Consider the following 18600-nt stretch of genomic DNA (forward strand, 5'->3'; position numbering starts at 1 on the left):
TTCGATTCAAATCTATTGAACAAAATTGACAAAATGCGAATCACCCATAAATTAAAAAAATCCAAACCCAAATCACCCAAGTGCAAACCCGCGAGATGATCGTTTGCTACCTTTTTAGTGCCCTTTAAACCATCTAAAAAAGGAAATAATTGCTAAACTAGACAAGCAATGACTCTAAATTTTAGGAAGCCATCAAGGCCCATTCCTGGGATAAACATGTATGTCAGATGGAATAATAAATCAATAGTGAACAAACATATATATTATAATGGTTCTCAAAAGATAAATCATAATATATCTCTTTTAAATTTAGGTGTAAATATTTGAAGCGTGAAAGTTTTAAATAAACACGTCTATGAATGTTTAACATCAAAGAAAAAAGGTTGAGATTAAATTCAAAAACTAACTCGGAAGAAAAAAAAAAAAAACTTTTGAGAATAACATTAAACCCGATATGATATCAGCATTCTGTAAATAATTTCTCCATCCGAGGATGGGTTGCTCCACTATTTATGCAAACGCTTTGATTCATATGCAATTTTATTGGTAACCTAACAACTGGGACACTTGTTAATCCACCCCTCACCTCTTTAAATGTTTGCAGTTAGTTGGTGTATCCGCCACAGCTCCATAATAAATCCACACACCCGAATTGCAAAACCCCCCAAGAAAAAAAAAAAAAAAACCAAGCACAACCCTTTCTTTTCTTTTATATCCTCAGAAACTGTACGGTCCTTCTATGGATGTTGGCGTCTTCTCGAAGAGGAAAATTCCCAGGAAAATGGATCTTCATCAAACACCTTGCTCTGTCGTCGTTTCTCCTCAAAAAGCTTACAAGAATAAGCAGAAGAAGAAGAAAGGGGGTGATCTCGAGGATCATGGCACCCAGAACGAAGCGAATAAACGGTACGCTTTTATGTCGTTTTGGGAGTTGCCGGAGTACATGAAGGATAATGAGTTCATACTGCGTTATTACCGTGTCAATTGGCCTCTTAAAGAAGCTTTCTTTAGTATTTTTCGTTGGCATAATGAAACGCTTAATATATGGACGTAAGTGATGATCAAAGTCTGCTTAATTATTTCTTTAATATTTTTCTGTGCTTGAAAAAAACTAAATTAATAATAATAATTTTTTTAATTACTATATATTTTGCAGACATCTACTTGGATTTTTACTTTTTGGGGGGTTGACTATGGCCAATGTATTGGAAGTTCCTCAGGTAGCGGATCTTCTCGGCCTGTTTACCAGGTTTGTTCGAATTTTTATTTTTTCAATTTAAAAAAAAATATGATGATTGTTAGGTCGATTTTATGTTCTAAATTAATTTACTAATTCCTTTTGCTAATTGTAAGAATAAAATAAAGTCATTATATTTTTTAAAAAATTTATTATTATTATTATTATTATTATTATTATTAGGAAGGAAACAAAACAACTAAGTTAAGCAAAGTCTTGGATAAGCTACTCCGCAGATGTCACGCAGCAGAAAATATGCCTTTAGTCATTTTTTTTATTTTGATTGTGTTCCACAAATTTAGGTAAAAATTTTGATTTTGCTACTTTAATTATTTTTGAAGGTGAAGGTTGTTAGAGCTTGAATTGTTATATTTTTTATTTAATAGAGAATTAATGAGTTGGTTATAATTGATGGGTTGTGTTAGGTTACACAATGAAAGATATTTCTTATCTTTTCTGGTGAATAATCTTAAAGAAAATAGATGGAAAAATTTAAATTCCAGACTTAAATTGTTATCATTTAATTAATAATTAATAATTAAATTATTACATATAAAATTAAAGATTTAAAATATATAAAAAAATTATTTAGATCAGATTTTTATAGACGTAAAAATACATTAACAAAGTTTAATCTAATTTTGTTCAGTAATTAAAAGTATATTACCCACTTAACAAACTCAAGTTGAGTAAAAAAAACCTTTTAATATGAGTCCAATTAATTTTATACATTAAATTTTCATCAGTTTTAATCAACATAAATTGGACCTAAATAAGAATATTATTTCATTAAAAAATTTTCAATATATAAAAATGATTACATTAATTTTGTTTATAATGAAAAGTTTTACACGAAAAATGCTAACGTTTGAATTCTTGAGTTTTGAATTACGAGAAGACAATGGATTAGGATTCTCATTCAGTGGTTTAAGAGGATCGGAATCAAAATATAGGGTAACTTAATCTTGATTCTGATTCGATCTGATTTTAGTCAATTTCATTTTTTTAATTTTTTAAAGGAAATTTCTAATTTTGATTCGAAACCACAATAAAGAATTAGACTCAATGACTGATTTAAAAATTTTTTTGTCACTATATTACAAATAAATGATAAAATTTATAAAAAAAAAATTTAAAATATAATACTAATATTTTATAATTCGATTCTGTGAAATCTAATATTCTTAAAATTATAAAAAATTATATCATTATTAATGCTTTTAAATATATATCCCTCCAAACACGTAATTAAAAGTTATATATTAATTTAACACATATATAATTATACTATTTTATTTTGATAAAGTTCAATACAATTTTAAAAATATATAAACTTTTGAATACATAACACAATTTTTTTATTTTAATTAATTTTAAATTTTATTGAAAAGGTGATTTAATAATTAAATTTTTGAAGGTATATTTATAAAAAAAAATTCTAGAAAAAGAGGAGTCAACCGACCCTTTTCTCAACTAAATTTGCCACTGATTGGACCAGATAATTATGGTTCAATTCAAGACCAATTAAAGTTAGGCTAATTTCAATATAATTTTAACTCTTAGTTAGCCTACTCTAATTCCGAGCCCAAAACTGTGGCCAAGCGTAAATTGGACATTGAATTACTTGTCTAGTTGCCTAAAATTTTCTTTATTGCAGGTCAATTCTTACTAGTGCAAAGGCAAATGTTTCCAATAATTCAAAGGAATTCTTCTTGGTAAGTCACCTAATAAGTCACCTAATACATATTGCTAGCTCAAGAAACACATTCCATTATCACCTTCTTCATTAATTGGAACAAAATTTTAATTTTCAGGGAACTACAAAACTCCTAGATTTGAAGCAGGTAGCATCTCCCAAAATGGACACAAAACTGCCAGGAACATCTGTCATCCGGTGGCCATTCTATTTATTCCTAGGCGGCTCTATGTTCTGCCTCTTTTCAAGCAGCATCTGCCATCTCTTTTCTTGCCATTCACGCAATCTAAACATTATCTTGCTACGCATAGACTACGTGGGTATCACCACAATGATAATCACCTCATTTTTCCCTCCAATCTTTTACATCTTCCAATGTGACTCACATTGGCAATATGTATATCTTGGTGGAATCACAGCAATGGGGATTTTTACCATTATAACATTGCTTTCTCCGACTCTGTCGACCGGAAAATGTCATGTTTTCCGAGCTCTTCTCTTCTGCTCAATGGGGCTTTTTGGCATCGTCCCCGCAGTACATGCTTCAATTGTGAATTGGAGTAATCCCAAGCGATACACAGTTCTAGCTTATGAATCTTCCATGGCTTTATTTTACTTGACTGGCACTGGTTTTTACATTAGCAGGATTCCAGAGAGGTTAAAGCCTGGATGGTTTGATCTAGCATGCCATAGCCATCAGATTTTCCATGTTTTTGTGGTATTGGGAGCATTGGCTCATTATGGTGCTACCCTTGTATTCTTGGAGTATCGTGACCGTGTGGGATGCTAAGTAAATCAAATATATATACACCCAGTATAAGTAACGTGTTTTCTTTTTTTTTTTTTTTTTTTTTTGTCATAATTGGCTGAGATCAAATCAAACACGAGATTTCATGGCCTGTAAATAACTTCAATATTATTGAGTTAAAACTCATTGATCTTTATGCGTGTGTTACTATAATTTAGTTTAGAGTTTTATTTTTTTTTTTAATTTTTATTCGGGATTATTGCTATTAAAAAGGGAGGAATTGTTGGATGTGAGTACATCCATGAATTTAGATGTTGATGTCTTGTAATTGATTGTATTATCAAAATTTGAAACACATAGGGTTTATTTTAAGGAAAAAAAATGTATTAAGAATGTTGTCTAAAAAATAGAGCTCAAGAAAGGGGCTAATTGGATTATTTTTAATTATTGGCTTGGCTTTTTAATCAATAAAAAATCACAACATTTAGCTCAAATGTGTGAAGTGGCAACTAAGCAAAAATGTCCTCTGTTTCGGGTCTCAAAACAGAGTACAATTTGAGTTTAAATGCGCAACTCAAGTGATGATTAATCAAGCTATTACATTCATAAAGTAGATGTATAAACCGCGAAAAATTATCAAGCAACCTAATAGCAAATTCAATAGCACATTAACATAAATTAACAATGGCTACCATTGGTCGAGACTTGTTTCCCAAGGTCAGACAAACAGAACAGGGATGATTAACAGTCATGTTATGGTTAAAGGAGGGAGATATCACTAGTGTAAGTTTTTGGCATCCACCAGTCAGTCACATTTGATTTCTTCGTGTTTTGCCTAGTTCTTGTCAGTGTTTGTTTCCTTCTACTGGTCATAATGAAGTCGACTAGGGTGGAGGGAGCGTCCAGTGGTGGTCTAAAGTGATGAGTGAGGTTGGAGAGAGAGTTTAACACTGTTTTGATGGAAGGAGGGAAGGGTAATTAATAGGAAGGTAAGGGAAGGTAAGGAGAGACAAGGTAAAAAGGTTTACCATAAAAAAAGTTTCATGTTTGGAAAGAGGTGAATTAATGAAAAGGAAAGGAGAGCTAATATATATTCTTTATATTTGGAAGGATTTTGGAAAGAGGTGAAAGAAGGGTAAATAATTATTCAAATTATAAAAATAACTTTTTTTATTAGATAAAATTTATTCTTTATTTTTTTTAATATGTAAATTAAGATATTTTATTTTTAGTTTAGTGACCTATAATTTATATTTTTTATTGTTTTTTTATGTCAGACCATGACATGTATAATATCAACATTCAACTTAGATATCCATAACATAATACAAACAATGATTGAATAAAGAAAAAATTATTTAGAAAATTAAGGCATTTTATTTTTAGTTTAGTGACCTATAATTTACATTTTCGATTGTCTTTTTATGTCAGACCATGATATGTACTATTTCAACATTCAACTTAGATATCTATAAAGTAATACAAAAAAGGATTGAATAAAGAATTAATTATTTAGGAAAAAAAATGACAATAAGAGCATAATAATTACAGCAAACTATTGAAAGAACGAATGATTTAATAACTGAAATTAAATAGAAAGATAAAACTAACATTTTTTTCTACAAGAATTCAAAATCTACGAGACCGAAGATATCAGATACGACCACTTGAGAGAGAAAACATTTGTTTGTATTGGTAAATTAGGTTTATTTTTAATGGGTATAATTGAATTTTTAATAAAAAGTTAAAGACACAATAGAAAAATAAAAAATAAAATAATTTTCATCTCTCACTTCCCCCTACTTACACCCCAATTTGGGATGTGAGAAAAATTGAGATTTGAGGGGTAAGGGAGGGTAAGTTTTACCCTTACCCTTCATTAGCTCACCCCTTTCCAATCAGGGTTATAATAATTTCTTATCCCTCATTGCATTTATTTACCCTTTCCTCACCCTATCCAAACAAAGCCTAAAAGGAGGAAGGGCAGCTGTGAATTTAGAATTTTTTTTTCCTGGCATTAATAGTTAAATTATATAATATATTTAATTAGTGTATTAAATATTCATAGAAAAACAATTACTTCTTAAATTTAAGAAGATAGAATCCATACTTTTATAGATTAATTTAAATAAATAAATAAATATATAATACTAATTTAAGAAAAAAGAGAAATCAATCGGCCAATTTTCTCCTATAGCACATCTGCCTCGGGAAAGGATATCACGTAAAGAAGAGATCTATTGAAGTTGAAAAAGATGACGAATTCTTTTCATAAATTCACGTTTAATTGATAACATAACAAATAAATATATTTAATGAATTTTAACAAATGCAGTATTACATTTATTATGAAAAAATCTTTTTAAAAATTCACATCCAATAATTAGTGTAATGTAGTGCTTAGAAAAATCGTTTTTAAAAAGCAAAAGATGCAAAAGTCATCAATTTATAAGTCAACTGAGAAACCAATAGGGATAAACCCTAATATTAATTAGTAATTAATGAGAGATTATGTATTTCCTATTTGAATGCAAAGATTTCATCTTTTTACAATTAAGAAAAGTAAAAAGCTTGAGGGATCAAGTGGATTTATATTTAATGTGGATCAATGGGATCATTTGTATAATTTTGTTCATTAAAAATTTATGTTTTTACACTATTGCTCTTGCAGAGATTTTCCTAAAACAATGTGTAGAATTTGAAATTCATTATAGATTCTCTCTCATCCATTAAGCGTTGTCACACCTTACCCCTCTGTAAGCCATAACATGATCCCATAGAATACTTAATGAACTACCGAACTTCACCTACCGATCACTCATTAAGTACCCTATAAGGGATTTTAAAATAATTTTCTTACATTTTGGGAGTGGTGAGCATTTTGGTAGGAATTAAAAACCATTTATTCAAAGTTTAAATACTAGTAAAAATTTTTGTGCATTTTAATTTTGCCACAAATTTTATAAAAATTTTGACAGAGTTCCGTTTGTATTTGGAGAAAACAGTTCTTCAAATACCTGAAAAAAAATAACTTCTAATAGTTTTCTCAACTCCCAACCTCCAATAAATCTCAAATCAACTCAATTTAATTCACTTCAAAATAATTTCATAATCCAAATCAAAATTAATCTTCTCAAAATATTTAATACTTCATTCATAAGCCATAAAATATGAAATTCACAGGTACAAATATTAATTTACAGAAGGAAATCCAAAAATAATATTATTACAATTTATTTACAACTGCTCAACTTTACATTGATACATACAACATTACTATATTTACATCAAAATTAATTACAAAGGTATAAAATAATACCCGTACAAAAATACCGGTGTAGTTCTCAATTCAATAGCAGCTCACTCTGCTGCTTTCTTCTTGCTCTTATCTGCGACAGCAAAATAAGCTATCGCTGAGTATAAAAATACTCAGTGGTGCACAATAAAAATTTGAAATGCAATACATAAATCATTCATTATCAAAACACAGTTTAAATATTTCTCAATCACATTTCGCAAACTATCAGAGCTCATAATAACACAATTTAGTCAAGTAATTTCATAAACACGGTGTTGCCAAAATCATACACAACTTAAGCCATGACACAAAATTTTCAATCAATGCCGTGTTGTACACCACGACAAAGTAATCTACAACCCCATTTATCGAAATCAATGAGGGAGGTGGCTAGCTAGCTAATGAGTACTCATCCGATCTCAACCTCAACTGGCAAGGCAGAGAGAGAGAAAAATAAACGATCTCAACCCCATAAATGGAGGAGGAATAATGTGATACTGTCATGCTAAGTGTGAACACAAAATCTATTCAAAACAATTTATTCAAATAATTTATTGGAAATCTAGTAAATTTTTCAAAGTCATATCCACAATCATAAATGGCAACACAGTTCATATTTAACTAAAAAAAAATCAAATTTTCAAGAATCATATATTTAAACAAAAATTACTGTGCACAGACCTGACGTGAGTCGCCTCTAGGCCTTGACTCAGTCTCTCCGAGCTTCCAAGTCTTTTTCTGCTGAAACACACAGTTTAATAGTGTTTCAATATCATATCTTAGCATAAATTCAAAAATAAATTTAACTTCACTTTTAACTAGCTTTATTGTGCTAAACTCGACGTTCTTAAAATTTTTGTGTTTCGGGTTGCTATTCACTATACTATTCAAGTTAAATTGTTGACTTTTTAAGGCTTAGTAGGTATGGGAACTCCAACTTTACCTGCATACCACATTTTGGTCATTAAATTTGTTGGTTTTGGTCATTTTCTCAAAACTTAAGTCCTTTTGGCAAAATTGTCAAATTTTCAGTTTTGGTGCTCCTAGTTGCACTGTTCCATTTGTAATCTTACTGTTGGAATTTGGCAAAACTTCCTTTATAGAAAATGTTCCTTATTGTCTTAAGTTTATTCTCATTTTTGAATCACCCCAATTGGAGTTTTGTAGCTCATGTTATGGCCATTTGAACCATGGCTGCCGGATTGGAAATAACCCAGATTTTCTGGGCAATTTTGGTACTGGCAGTTTTGGGTCACCAAATGACTTGGTTGCTGGCAAAATTTGGATTTGTGTTCTTCATGAAAGTTTTAGGTCTATATCTCATCTAACCACTGATAAAATTTCAGGTCATTTGGACCTGCCTAGCTCGAGTTATAACTTCATTTGTTCAGTTTGTATAGGGCAGCCTGCACTTATCCAACTTTGGTCAATTTGTTCACTAGGTTTTGGTCACTTTTTGGGCATGGTTCCTAAATGAAAATTGTGTCATTTTATGTCTATTTTCATCCCCAATTGGTCTCATATCAATTGGACTTGTAAAATTTCATTTTTGGTCTTTCAAAGTTGACTTGGTCATGTTGCACACTCCCTCCGAATTTAGTTTTAATTCCAATCATTCCAACACAACTCATTTGGTCATAAATGACCATTTTTCACTTCACAATAGGTCAAAGACACCATTTACTCATTTCTTACATTTTTGGTTCATAAACCCTAATATTCAAAACCCTAAGTTTGTCCAATCTTCACAATTCATGTAATCTAATTATACAATTCACATATATAACATCTATTCACAAATATTTCATGTTTAACCTAACTAAATACCATTAAAATCTTAGGGTTCTATGGCTGCCACATTCTTTCTTCCCTTATTTAAGCATAATTTCCTTTATTTCTAATGCAATCTCATCACACATAAACTTAAATTCATGAATTCCATAAGAATCCAAACTTGAAATTGCACTTACCTCAATTTGTAGATTTTCTAATTCTTCAATTCTCCAGGTTTTCTTTTCCTTCTTGCTCCCTAAGTGTTTATCTAGGTCTAGGAATAAGATTTAATGTTGGGATTTAGAGGATTTATAGAAAAGAACCAAAGAATCCCAAGCTTTTCTTGCTTAAAAATGGTGGAGTAAATGAGAAAGAAAGGAGAGAGACTTGGACGGCAATATGGAGAAGAAGATAACTTTTGTTTTATTTATTTTTTTTCTTTTCTTTTATTTACTTATGGAAGACCCAAAAAAAATCTTATTAATTAACTATATTAATTATTACTTTTATGACATCATGCATGATGTCATGCATGATGTCATCTCCCTACACTTTTTCTTTTTCTCTTTTTTTTTTATTCACTCTTTAATTTAATTCTCGATTCCGAAATTTTCTTTTCTCCGATTTTATTTGACAGTTAGGTCAGGAGTCAGCTCTCGGGGTCAATTGACCAAATTGCCCCTCACCTGTTCATCTCGATTTGCAAATAATTCAATATTTCTTCCGGCTCCCTGACCTAATTATTTGATTGACTTAACAGTTCTTTTTCATGATTTTCTCTTTTCCACTGTGTTCATGAGGGTCCTAAGGACCGCAGCGTCACATTTTACGGTTCGAAATTTGAGTTTAAAAAGACTTCGCAGTCCTTCCCGAGAAGGTCACCCATCGCTGTGACTCTCGGCTCGTTTAACTTCTTATATTCCGTTTTTCTTATTTATACTTAACTAATTGAATATTACTAATTATTTGTGTTTATGACTTCTCTAGTTGTCTTAAGTGTGGTTCTAATCCCCTTAATTGTCCGGACCGACACCGATCACCGGAATAGTGAAATATACCAGGCTATACAAATAGGGGTGTTACAAGCGTTACAAGTCTCAAGGTCAAGTTACTATTTTTTATGCATATGCCAATTAATGTATGCCTGCCACTTTAATTTTTTTTACCTCTATATTTATTTTTTATTTTATTTTATCTACTTCTTCTCCTATATGCTTCCTTTTTCTATACCCCTTTCTCTCATTTTTCATCAATTTTTATTCAAGAACATTTTCATCTTCATCTTCATTCCTTCTATACACATCTCCTTCTGTAAGCCCTCCTTCCTTCCCTCTCTCTAATAAGAAAATCTTCATCTTCTTATTCTTGCCCAACATTTACATGAGATACGCCCCCTCTATCTTCATTTTCATTTTTTTCTTCTACTTCCTCCATTTCCATTAGAGTCATCTTTGTAGTTAATTTCATCTTCAAATAAGATAATATTATTTCTTTGAATCCACTTTTTTCTATTATTTTTATTTTTTAACTTACTTTGGGTAAATGAAGGAGAATACAAAGTATTATATTATTTTTGAAGGTGTTAACCCTATAATATATATACTTCATGGCATGAATTTGCACACGTTATTGGAGTTGGTAAGAGTTTATACAAATCTTATGATATGTAGGCAGAGGCTATTGAAACTTATAATTATTATTTTGAGTTAAAGAGAAATGCAAATTCATTTTCAGATGGAGAAAAATTATCATCTAATATTACTGTATCAACATTAAATATAGAAATTACAGGGGAAGAGAATGTATCTAACAATTCAAATGTTAATCAATTGATAGTTGCTTTATTTATTGAGATGTATATTAGTTTGTGTTCATCAAAGAAAGATTTGATATTAATGAAAATTAATACTTTTTGTCTATTAATTGTTTATTAATTGAATTACAATGTCAACAAATGAAATTAAGTATAAAAAAGATAGTGTTGTTTTTTAAAAAAAGATAACATGAAAATCTAAAAAAAATAGAAAATAAAAGAGAATCACGATGTTGTTGAGTTAAGAATTCCACTATAGATTGTGACAAGATTTGCTTAATTGTTAAGATTTACGTAATGATATAAGTTCGAAAATGGATTGTATTATAACTCAGTAAAAAATTTATTAGTGTAGTAGATCTTGTTTGTAATTTTTATAGTATTGAATGCTGTCAAACATATTATTACTTTCTCAACTAATCTACATCAATATAAGCTGAAAAAAAAAAGAGAAAAAAAAATTGCGATGGTAGATAGAAATCACTTTTGGAGTCTTATTAATGGGTCAGCCAAGGAAGTTTTTTTATTCCTTATCTCTGTTTGGAGAAGCTCAGGCAATGCTAGAAGCAATCAAGTTAGCAAGAAAGATGGGAGGCTAAGTCAATCATCCTAGAGTCAGATTCAATAGTCCTTCTCTCCTTCTCTCAACGTTGTGAAATGAAAATTAATATGCATGGGGTGTTTCTATATTTTAAACTTGTAACCTTATTTAATTCTTACTTTATTATAGCACTTAACACTATATATTATACTTGACTAAAAATCTGTAACTTAAGTTTATTAATGTGAGAAACTGTAGTAAATTAAGATTAATATAACAAACAGTAATATAATAATATTAATTTAAACAACTGTAGAATGTGCAAAACTTGAATATAAAATCATAGCAACTAAGTGAGATGAAACATCCTCCATCGATATTTTAAAAGTATGTATAAGCAAAAAAGATTCTAAAAGTTTAGTTCTTAAAATAAAAACACACACACACACAGATATATATATATATATATATATATATATATATATTGTTCTTATGGTAAATTAAAAAACAACATATTTCTAATTTTGCCTTCTGATAATGACATAAAAGAGAACATATTTTGATTCATTTGCAGTCATGATGAACTCCACTGTATCAGTTTTTTTCAAGTTGTGGATTATTACAAATTGGATCCATTCATTCTCAACCATTCCTTTCTTCATCATTTCTCTAGCCATATTCCTTGGCACATACTTACACCTCCAATATATTCACTTCTCAATGATGTAAACATACAACCTCTTCCTCACAGCACCAGTGTGATTTCTAATTAGCTCAATGAGAATGTTCTATTGTATAATATATAAAAAAAAAAAAAACAAAATATGAGTACAAATGGTAAATATTTATAAAACAGTAATAAAAATCAGCTATAATGACTCATCATGTAAAGTGTAATAAAGATTTACTAACCACTTTGTATTTGTAGTCATATTTGTTTAGCCCATAAATAAATCTTAGATCCTCTGGCTTCAGTGAAGTTACATACAGATGCACCTAAAAAGAGTACAGATTTGCATTGTTAAAATATGTACGCTAAAGTAATCTTATAGGGAAAAAAAAACTTGAAATGGATAGATATTTAATAATACTTAACTGTCAAGATGCCAATTCTCATTGTCTTCATCACTTTCTTTTTCTCTGTCTTCATCAGTATTTTTATTACTATCTTCCACATAGCCTCCATCAGTAGATATTTCTACTATATCATGTTATAGTTCATTAGCAACATCATTAGCAAGGGGAGAAGGTGCATCTCTATATTTCGTCTCGCACCCATTTCTCATTAATACATAAACATCATAATCCTATGTGAAATAGCCTTAAAACATATGATCCATAGAGGTTTCACACCATATCATTCTAACATGTTCTTAAGACCTTCATAAGAAAAGTAACAGGATAATCTCTATTTGAAAAATTTTCTAATGTGACTCTTACCTTGCAAGAGTGTTCCTCATAACCTTGCACACGACAAATGGCATCTCTTAATGGCTGGCTTAATTGTTGGATGATGTGTGTAGGGATTTTCTGTGAGAAAAGATTTATATTTGGATTAGAGTGATATATAATAACAAAAGGAAACTATCAAAATTATTGCAATCAACTTATGATGAGAAAAATGCAATTTGACAGAGGAGATTATCGCAACCAAGCAATCAACATTTTAAAGAAATTATCACAATCAAATTATAATAAATTAAACTAAAACAAAATGTCTATCCTGTGAGTGAATTTTTACCCAAAAAAAAAACACTTAACGCATTATTATATTTCAACCATTGTTGAACAAATTACATTAATAAATAAGATTAAGGTGGTTTGAAAAAAAACATAAAAAAATCAACATTTTAATATAGATTGAGGTATATCTGAAAAAAAAAAAAAAAAAACTTAATTTTGCCTACATTATATAGTTTGGTTCACATGCAATTATCAAGTATATATTTTTTTCTATTGTATGAATTCGGAAGAAAAAAAAAAGGATGAATGAGTTTGGGGGAAAAACAGATAAATGGGTAAAAAAATTGTGTTCATACCAATTTGTGATCTCCATAAATAAATTTATAGTAAAAATTGCAATTCTTGTAGGCTATTTGACTGTCGTCCTACTGTAGACTCTACAACAAAGAGATGAATGGATTTAAGTGGCCCTAATGTATCTTTGATTTGTTACTAATAGAGTAATTTGTGAACTCATATTGACAGAGAGAATCAACGAAAACAATTGATGGAGAAATGATTTTGCATGACAGAAAAGAGAATTAGTTTGGGAGAAGAAGAGATGTGTTTACATGGTTAGAAGATTTTCTCTTCTTCCAAAAGCGAAAGAAAATGTGTTTGATTTTGGGAGAAGGCATTTTCAAGTCTAACCAATAAAGAAATGGTTTTGTATGACAGAAGGGAGAATTAGTTTGGGAGAAGAACAAGTGTGTTTACATGGCTAGAAGATTTTCTCTTCTTCCAAAAGTGAAAGAAAATGTGTTTGGTTTTGGGAGAAATAAATGCATTTTTAAGTCTAACCAATAGAGGTTCAACGTAAATATGGAAACATTATTATGGCACTAATTTTTTTTTTTTTTGAGACTATAAGGTGGCTCTTTTAATTGTGTTGATTATTAACTAAAGAATCTCTCAAATTATACTTTTGAACATACATTCCCCTTTATGCCATAAAATATTGTCATTCTTCTTAAAATATTTTGCTTGCTATAAATTTATTCTCTATGTTTGGTAGTATATGCAAACATTTTATTCTTAATTTTTTCAACAATATAGCTATCTATAAATACTAAAAGTAAAATAAATAAATAAATAAATAAATAAATAAATATATATATATATATATATTAAAAAACAATATATTACAATATGTGTATGTGTGTGTGAGACATTCCACATAGTCAATTATTAAATTGATCAATATAAAATTAATTATATGAACTTCAACCTGTGATCTATATGACATATCACATAGTCAATTATAAAATTGATCAATGTAAAATTAACTATATAAGTCTTCACCTCTGGTCTATGTTACATGTTAAATAGTTAATTATTAAATTAATCAACTTAAAATTAACTACATAAGCTTTCACCTCTAGTCTATGTTGCATGCCACATAGTCAATTATATATAAAATTGATCATTTTACAATTAACTATATGAGCCTTCACCTCTAATTTATGTTATATGCCACATAGTCAATTATTAAATTGATCAATGTAAATTTAACTATATGAGCCTTAACCTATGTTATATGTGATACGTTACGTAGTCAGTTATAAAATTGATCAGCGTAAAATTAACTATATAAGTCTTCACCTCTAATCTACGTTACATGTTACATAGTTAATTATTAAATTAATCAATTTAAAGTTAACTATATAAGCTTTCACCTCTAGCCTATGTTACATGCCACATAGTTAATTACTAAATTGATCAATATATAATTAACTATATGAGCCTTCACCTCTGATCTATGTGACGTGCTACATAGTCAGGTATTAAATTGATCAATGTATAATTAATTATATGAGCCTTCACTTTTAATCTATGTGACATGCCACATAGTCAGTTATTAAATTGATTAATATAAAATTAACTATGTGAGCATTAACCTATGATTTATGTGAAATGTTACATAGTCAATTATAAAATTAATTAATATAAAATTAAATATATAAACCCTTACCTCTTATCTATGTTACATGCCATATAGTCAATTATTAAATTGATCAATGTATAATTAACTATATAAATCTTCACATATAATCTATGTGATATGCCACATAGTCAATTATTAAATTGATTAATGTAAAATTAACTATAATAAGTCTTAACCTATGATTTATGTGACATGTCATATAGTAAATTATAAAATTGATCAATGTAAAATTAAATATATAAGCTTTCACCTCTTATCTACTTTACATGTTACATAGTCAATTATTAAATTGATCAATGTACAATTAACTATATGAACATTTACATATGATCTATGTTACATGTCATAGAGCTAATTATAAATTGATCAATATATAATTAACTCCATTTAATATAATCTATGATTATAGTTATGCAATATAAATTAACAAAAAAAAAAATTAATATTATAACTCATAAATTATACGCCATATTAGCCTTAATTTATAATATATAGTAAAAAAATCATTGTTTTTATCACCATTACATGCACTATTTGATAGTATCAACGAAAAAATGCAATTTTTTTCATGAAAATGAAAACGTAATTTATTGTTGTTTGCCTAAAAAAAGAGAATGTGGTTGGAGTGAAATTATTGAAGGGGGGAATAGTAGAAGATGGAGGGAAATTTTACCTCTAAAAGTATCAAGGGTAAATAAGAAATTTTATATTACTAAAAACCTTTTGATCTACATTAAATGGGGATCCACTTGATCCCTCAATCATAGTCCGAAAAGAAAAATTGACTTTTTATTTCTATGAGATCATATAATTCTTCCGTAATTAATTACATTTTTAATTGTAAAATCTTAACTATTAAGCTAAAAAGAAGTATTATTTGTTTCATATTGAAACAGACATAAAGAATATAAATGATTAATCCCCTCTCCTCCCTTTAAGATTTTTCAATCTATAAAAGAAACAAAGAAATTAAAATTCATTTTTATAAAGAGTGCAGGTATATTATAAATTCAATTTCATATAATAATGAATGTAGTAATCTTTAAATTAAATATTTATACTAAAATTTATGTACTTATTATTTTAATTATATATAAATATTTTAATTAATTTTAATATAAATACTTAATTTAATAACTTTGTTATCCTCTTCTATTAGTCATATCTATTATTTTTTTCTATTTCATTTTAAATTCTTTTTAAGATTTTTACATAAGAATTAAGGAAATGGTTAGATAACGTCATTTTTATAAAAAAAAAAATTATAATTGACTAAAGTACCTTTGGATTTAGGTATGGCTATAGAGGGATCGACTCATATGAGAATGAGACTATTAGATTAAATATTTGTGTATTTTGTATACATACTTTAATTAATTCTATGTACATCTAGATATAAATATTTAATATGACGATTGTTAAACTCATTTTCATATGAGTTTCAGCTTAAACATTTTCAGGAATTAAAAAAAAAAACTTATATTAGATGCGCCATGTATCTAATTAAGTTACAGAAAAGTGATAAAAAAAATACATAAATGCATTGGAAATAAAAATAAATAGGAATAAATTTTAAAAAATAATTAATACTTTTTTAATTTTTTAAAATGATAAATAAAATAAAATTCGAGCTCATATAAAAATAAGTTCATTAATCATTAGATTACATATTTCTAAATAGATTTATACACTTTATATATAAATTTTAATTAATTTTGTATCTATTTAAATATAAAAATTTAATTTAATAATTATTCTCATTATCAAATGAGCCCGTGAGCATGTGTTTATATTAAATGCATTCAAAATTTTTTTTTAAAACATAAGCATATATTAATTTAATGGCTATCTTCCCATGATTTACACAATTAGATATGGAAAAGCCAACTTTTCTTTCACCAACATTACACCGGTAAAATATTGGACACATGGCTAATTATTAAATTTATCCGAGCAAAAATAGTATTCTCACTTATAGAAAAATAGATCCTTCTTATAATATGAAAAGTAAATTTCACATAATTATTAGAGATATTCCATATCTACTTGGTACACCCAATAATTTCTCTGGATACAGTCTACACTAAACTCGCATCTACTATCTATTAGGCTGTGATAACAATGGGTCACAAGCTGTGACTCTAGCTTTTAAAATTGCAGTAATTATCATTTTCTTATAGTATACGTTAGAATTCCAAGAAGCAAATTCTTCCTGATATTTGATTTACTCCATTGTCTCTACGTGAATTCTTTTGGTCCTGCAAGCTAGCTAAAGCTTGCTCTCCCATGGCGTAAAAACCCCGTCCCATCTTTTTACTAATTATCGCAGTTCTCCTTCTCTGCTTCTTCTCTCCCTTGAACCATAACAAAACTATCACCGTCTCTTTATCTCCTAAAACCAACAACCTAATTCAAAGCATTCCACCTTATGCTTCACCAAATCCATTATTCTACCACCCGAAAATAGCACTTTTGTTGTTAGTCCTATTACCGTAATTACCAGGGCTCATCAGGCAAGATCTGATTGACGAATGATGATAATGATGATTTTTCAGTTTCTTAATTATAAGAATCATACTCAATGTAAACTCTTTAATTTCTTGTTTGTTCTTTGGGCATGTAACACCCTTTACCCGTTTACAGTGTAGCCGAGTAAGAAGTGCACATTTGGTGCCGAAGCACCCTATCTTATCCTATTGTGTCCATTGTTAATTTTTAAATTTTGTAGAAAACATGTAGTAATATTTTTTTATCACAATTTATTTTTGTGGAAACTCAGGCAGAACCTCATCTGATTTATTGGCATCTAGCGGGTTCCAATAGTTACCTGTTAAAAATAATTTCATATCTGTATCATTTTTCCATGTACCATATCATATCATTTTTCCATGTACCATATCATATCATTTCAAGAAAATGAAATTCAGTTCATTCATATGAAAATTTATATACAAAAATTACAAGCTTTATTTACAGTCCAAAATATAAATTGATTTAATTACAATGTTCAAAATTAATATATATCTCATTATACATTAACCAAAATGCAAAACCTAAATACATTGGGCCCTACCAAAATAAACACTACTAAAGTGAACTCTGGACTGTAGCAGATCTGGACAACTGTAATCAGAGTACTACTATGGCGGCTGTTGCTATATCTGGTCTCCAGTACCTACGCGATGGAAAATCCAACGCACTAAGCAAATTGCTTAGTGGTGCATAATCTTAAAGCAGAATAACTAAATGATTTAAAATGATAATAATATGCGAAATTTCATAATTCTAGGTCAATTGTATATTTCAATTGCACTTTGGGAATAACTTAATTATCAGTATCTTATCTGTGCATTTATTTCTTTTTTTGTCTTTTAAAGTCATATCAGTGATCTCTTCATATAATTATTTGATTTTTAAAGCTTATTATTTATGAGTCATTTTATAACTTTAGCTGTTCCATAGGAGCATATTAATTTACTAGGATCTCTTCGTATAATCAATTAATTTTTACAGCCTATTACTCATATCTGTGATCTTTTAGGTACTTAATTAAATTTAAGACTCATTACTCATATTTGTGCCCAAATAACCTATAGCAGTCTATAAAGAATGAATATACGGGAATATTCTATCATGTATACAACTATCATGTAAGGCACTAGGTCAGCGAGCAGGCATATAATATCCTGTATACAACTATCTGTCAAGTACAAGGCCAGTGGACAGGCATATAATATCGTGTATACAACGGTCTGTCAAGCACAAGGCCAGCGGACAGGCATAAAGCTAGAAATCATATCAGACATATTTTGTCAATCAATGATTAT

The 18600-nt window shown here is 28.8% G+C and overlaps 1 protein-coding gene across 1 annotated transcript; it reads left to right on the forward strand.

Moving 5' to 3' along the window:
• The first annotated feature begins 314 nt into the window (after positions 1-314).
• Positions 315-3877, forward strand: LOC131169238 (heptahelical transmembrane protein 1-like). Its single transcript, XM_058141496.1, has 4 exons — positions 315-1050; positions 1157-1249; positions 2895-2952; positions 3052-3877. The coding sequence occupies exons 1-4, from the start codon at positions 740-742 to the stop codon at positions 3721-3723; spliced, it is 1134 nt and encodes a 377-aa protein (XP_057997479.1). The 5' UTR covers positions 315-739; the 3' UTR covers positions 3724-3877.
• The last annotated feature ends 14723 nt before the right edge of the window (positions 3878-18600 follow it).

This window comes from Hevea brasiliensis, unplaced genomic scaffold (assembly GCF_030052815.1).
Source record: "Hevea brasiliensis isolate MT/VB/25A 57/8 unplaced genomic scaffold, ASM3005281v1 Scaf110, whole genome shotgun sequence".
In the NCBI taxonomy this organism is placed as follows: domain Eukaryota; kingdom Viridiplantae; phylum Streptophyta; class Magnoliopsida; order Malpighiales; family Euphorbiaceae; genus Hevea; species Hevea brasiliensis.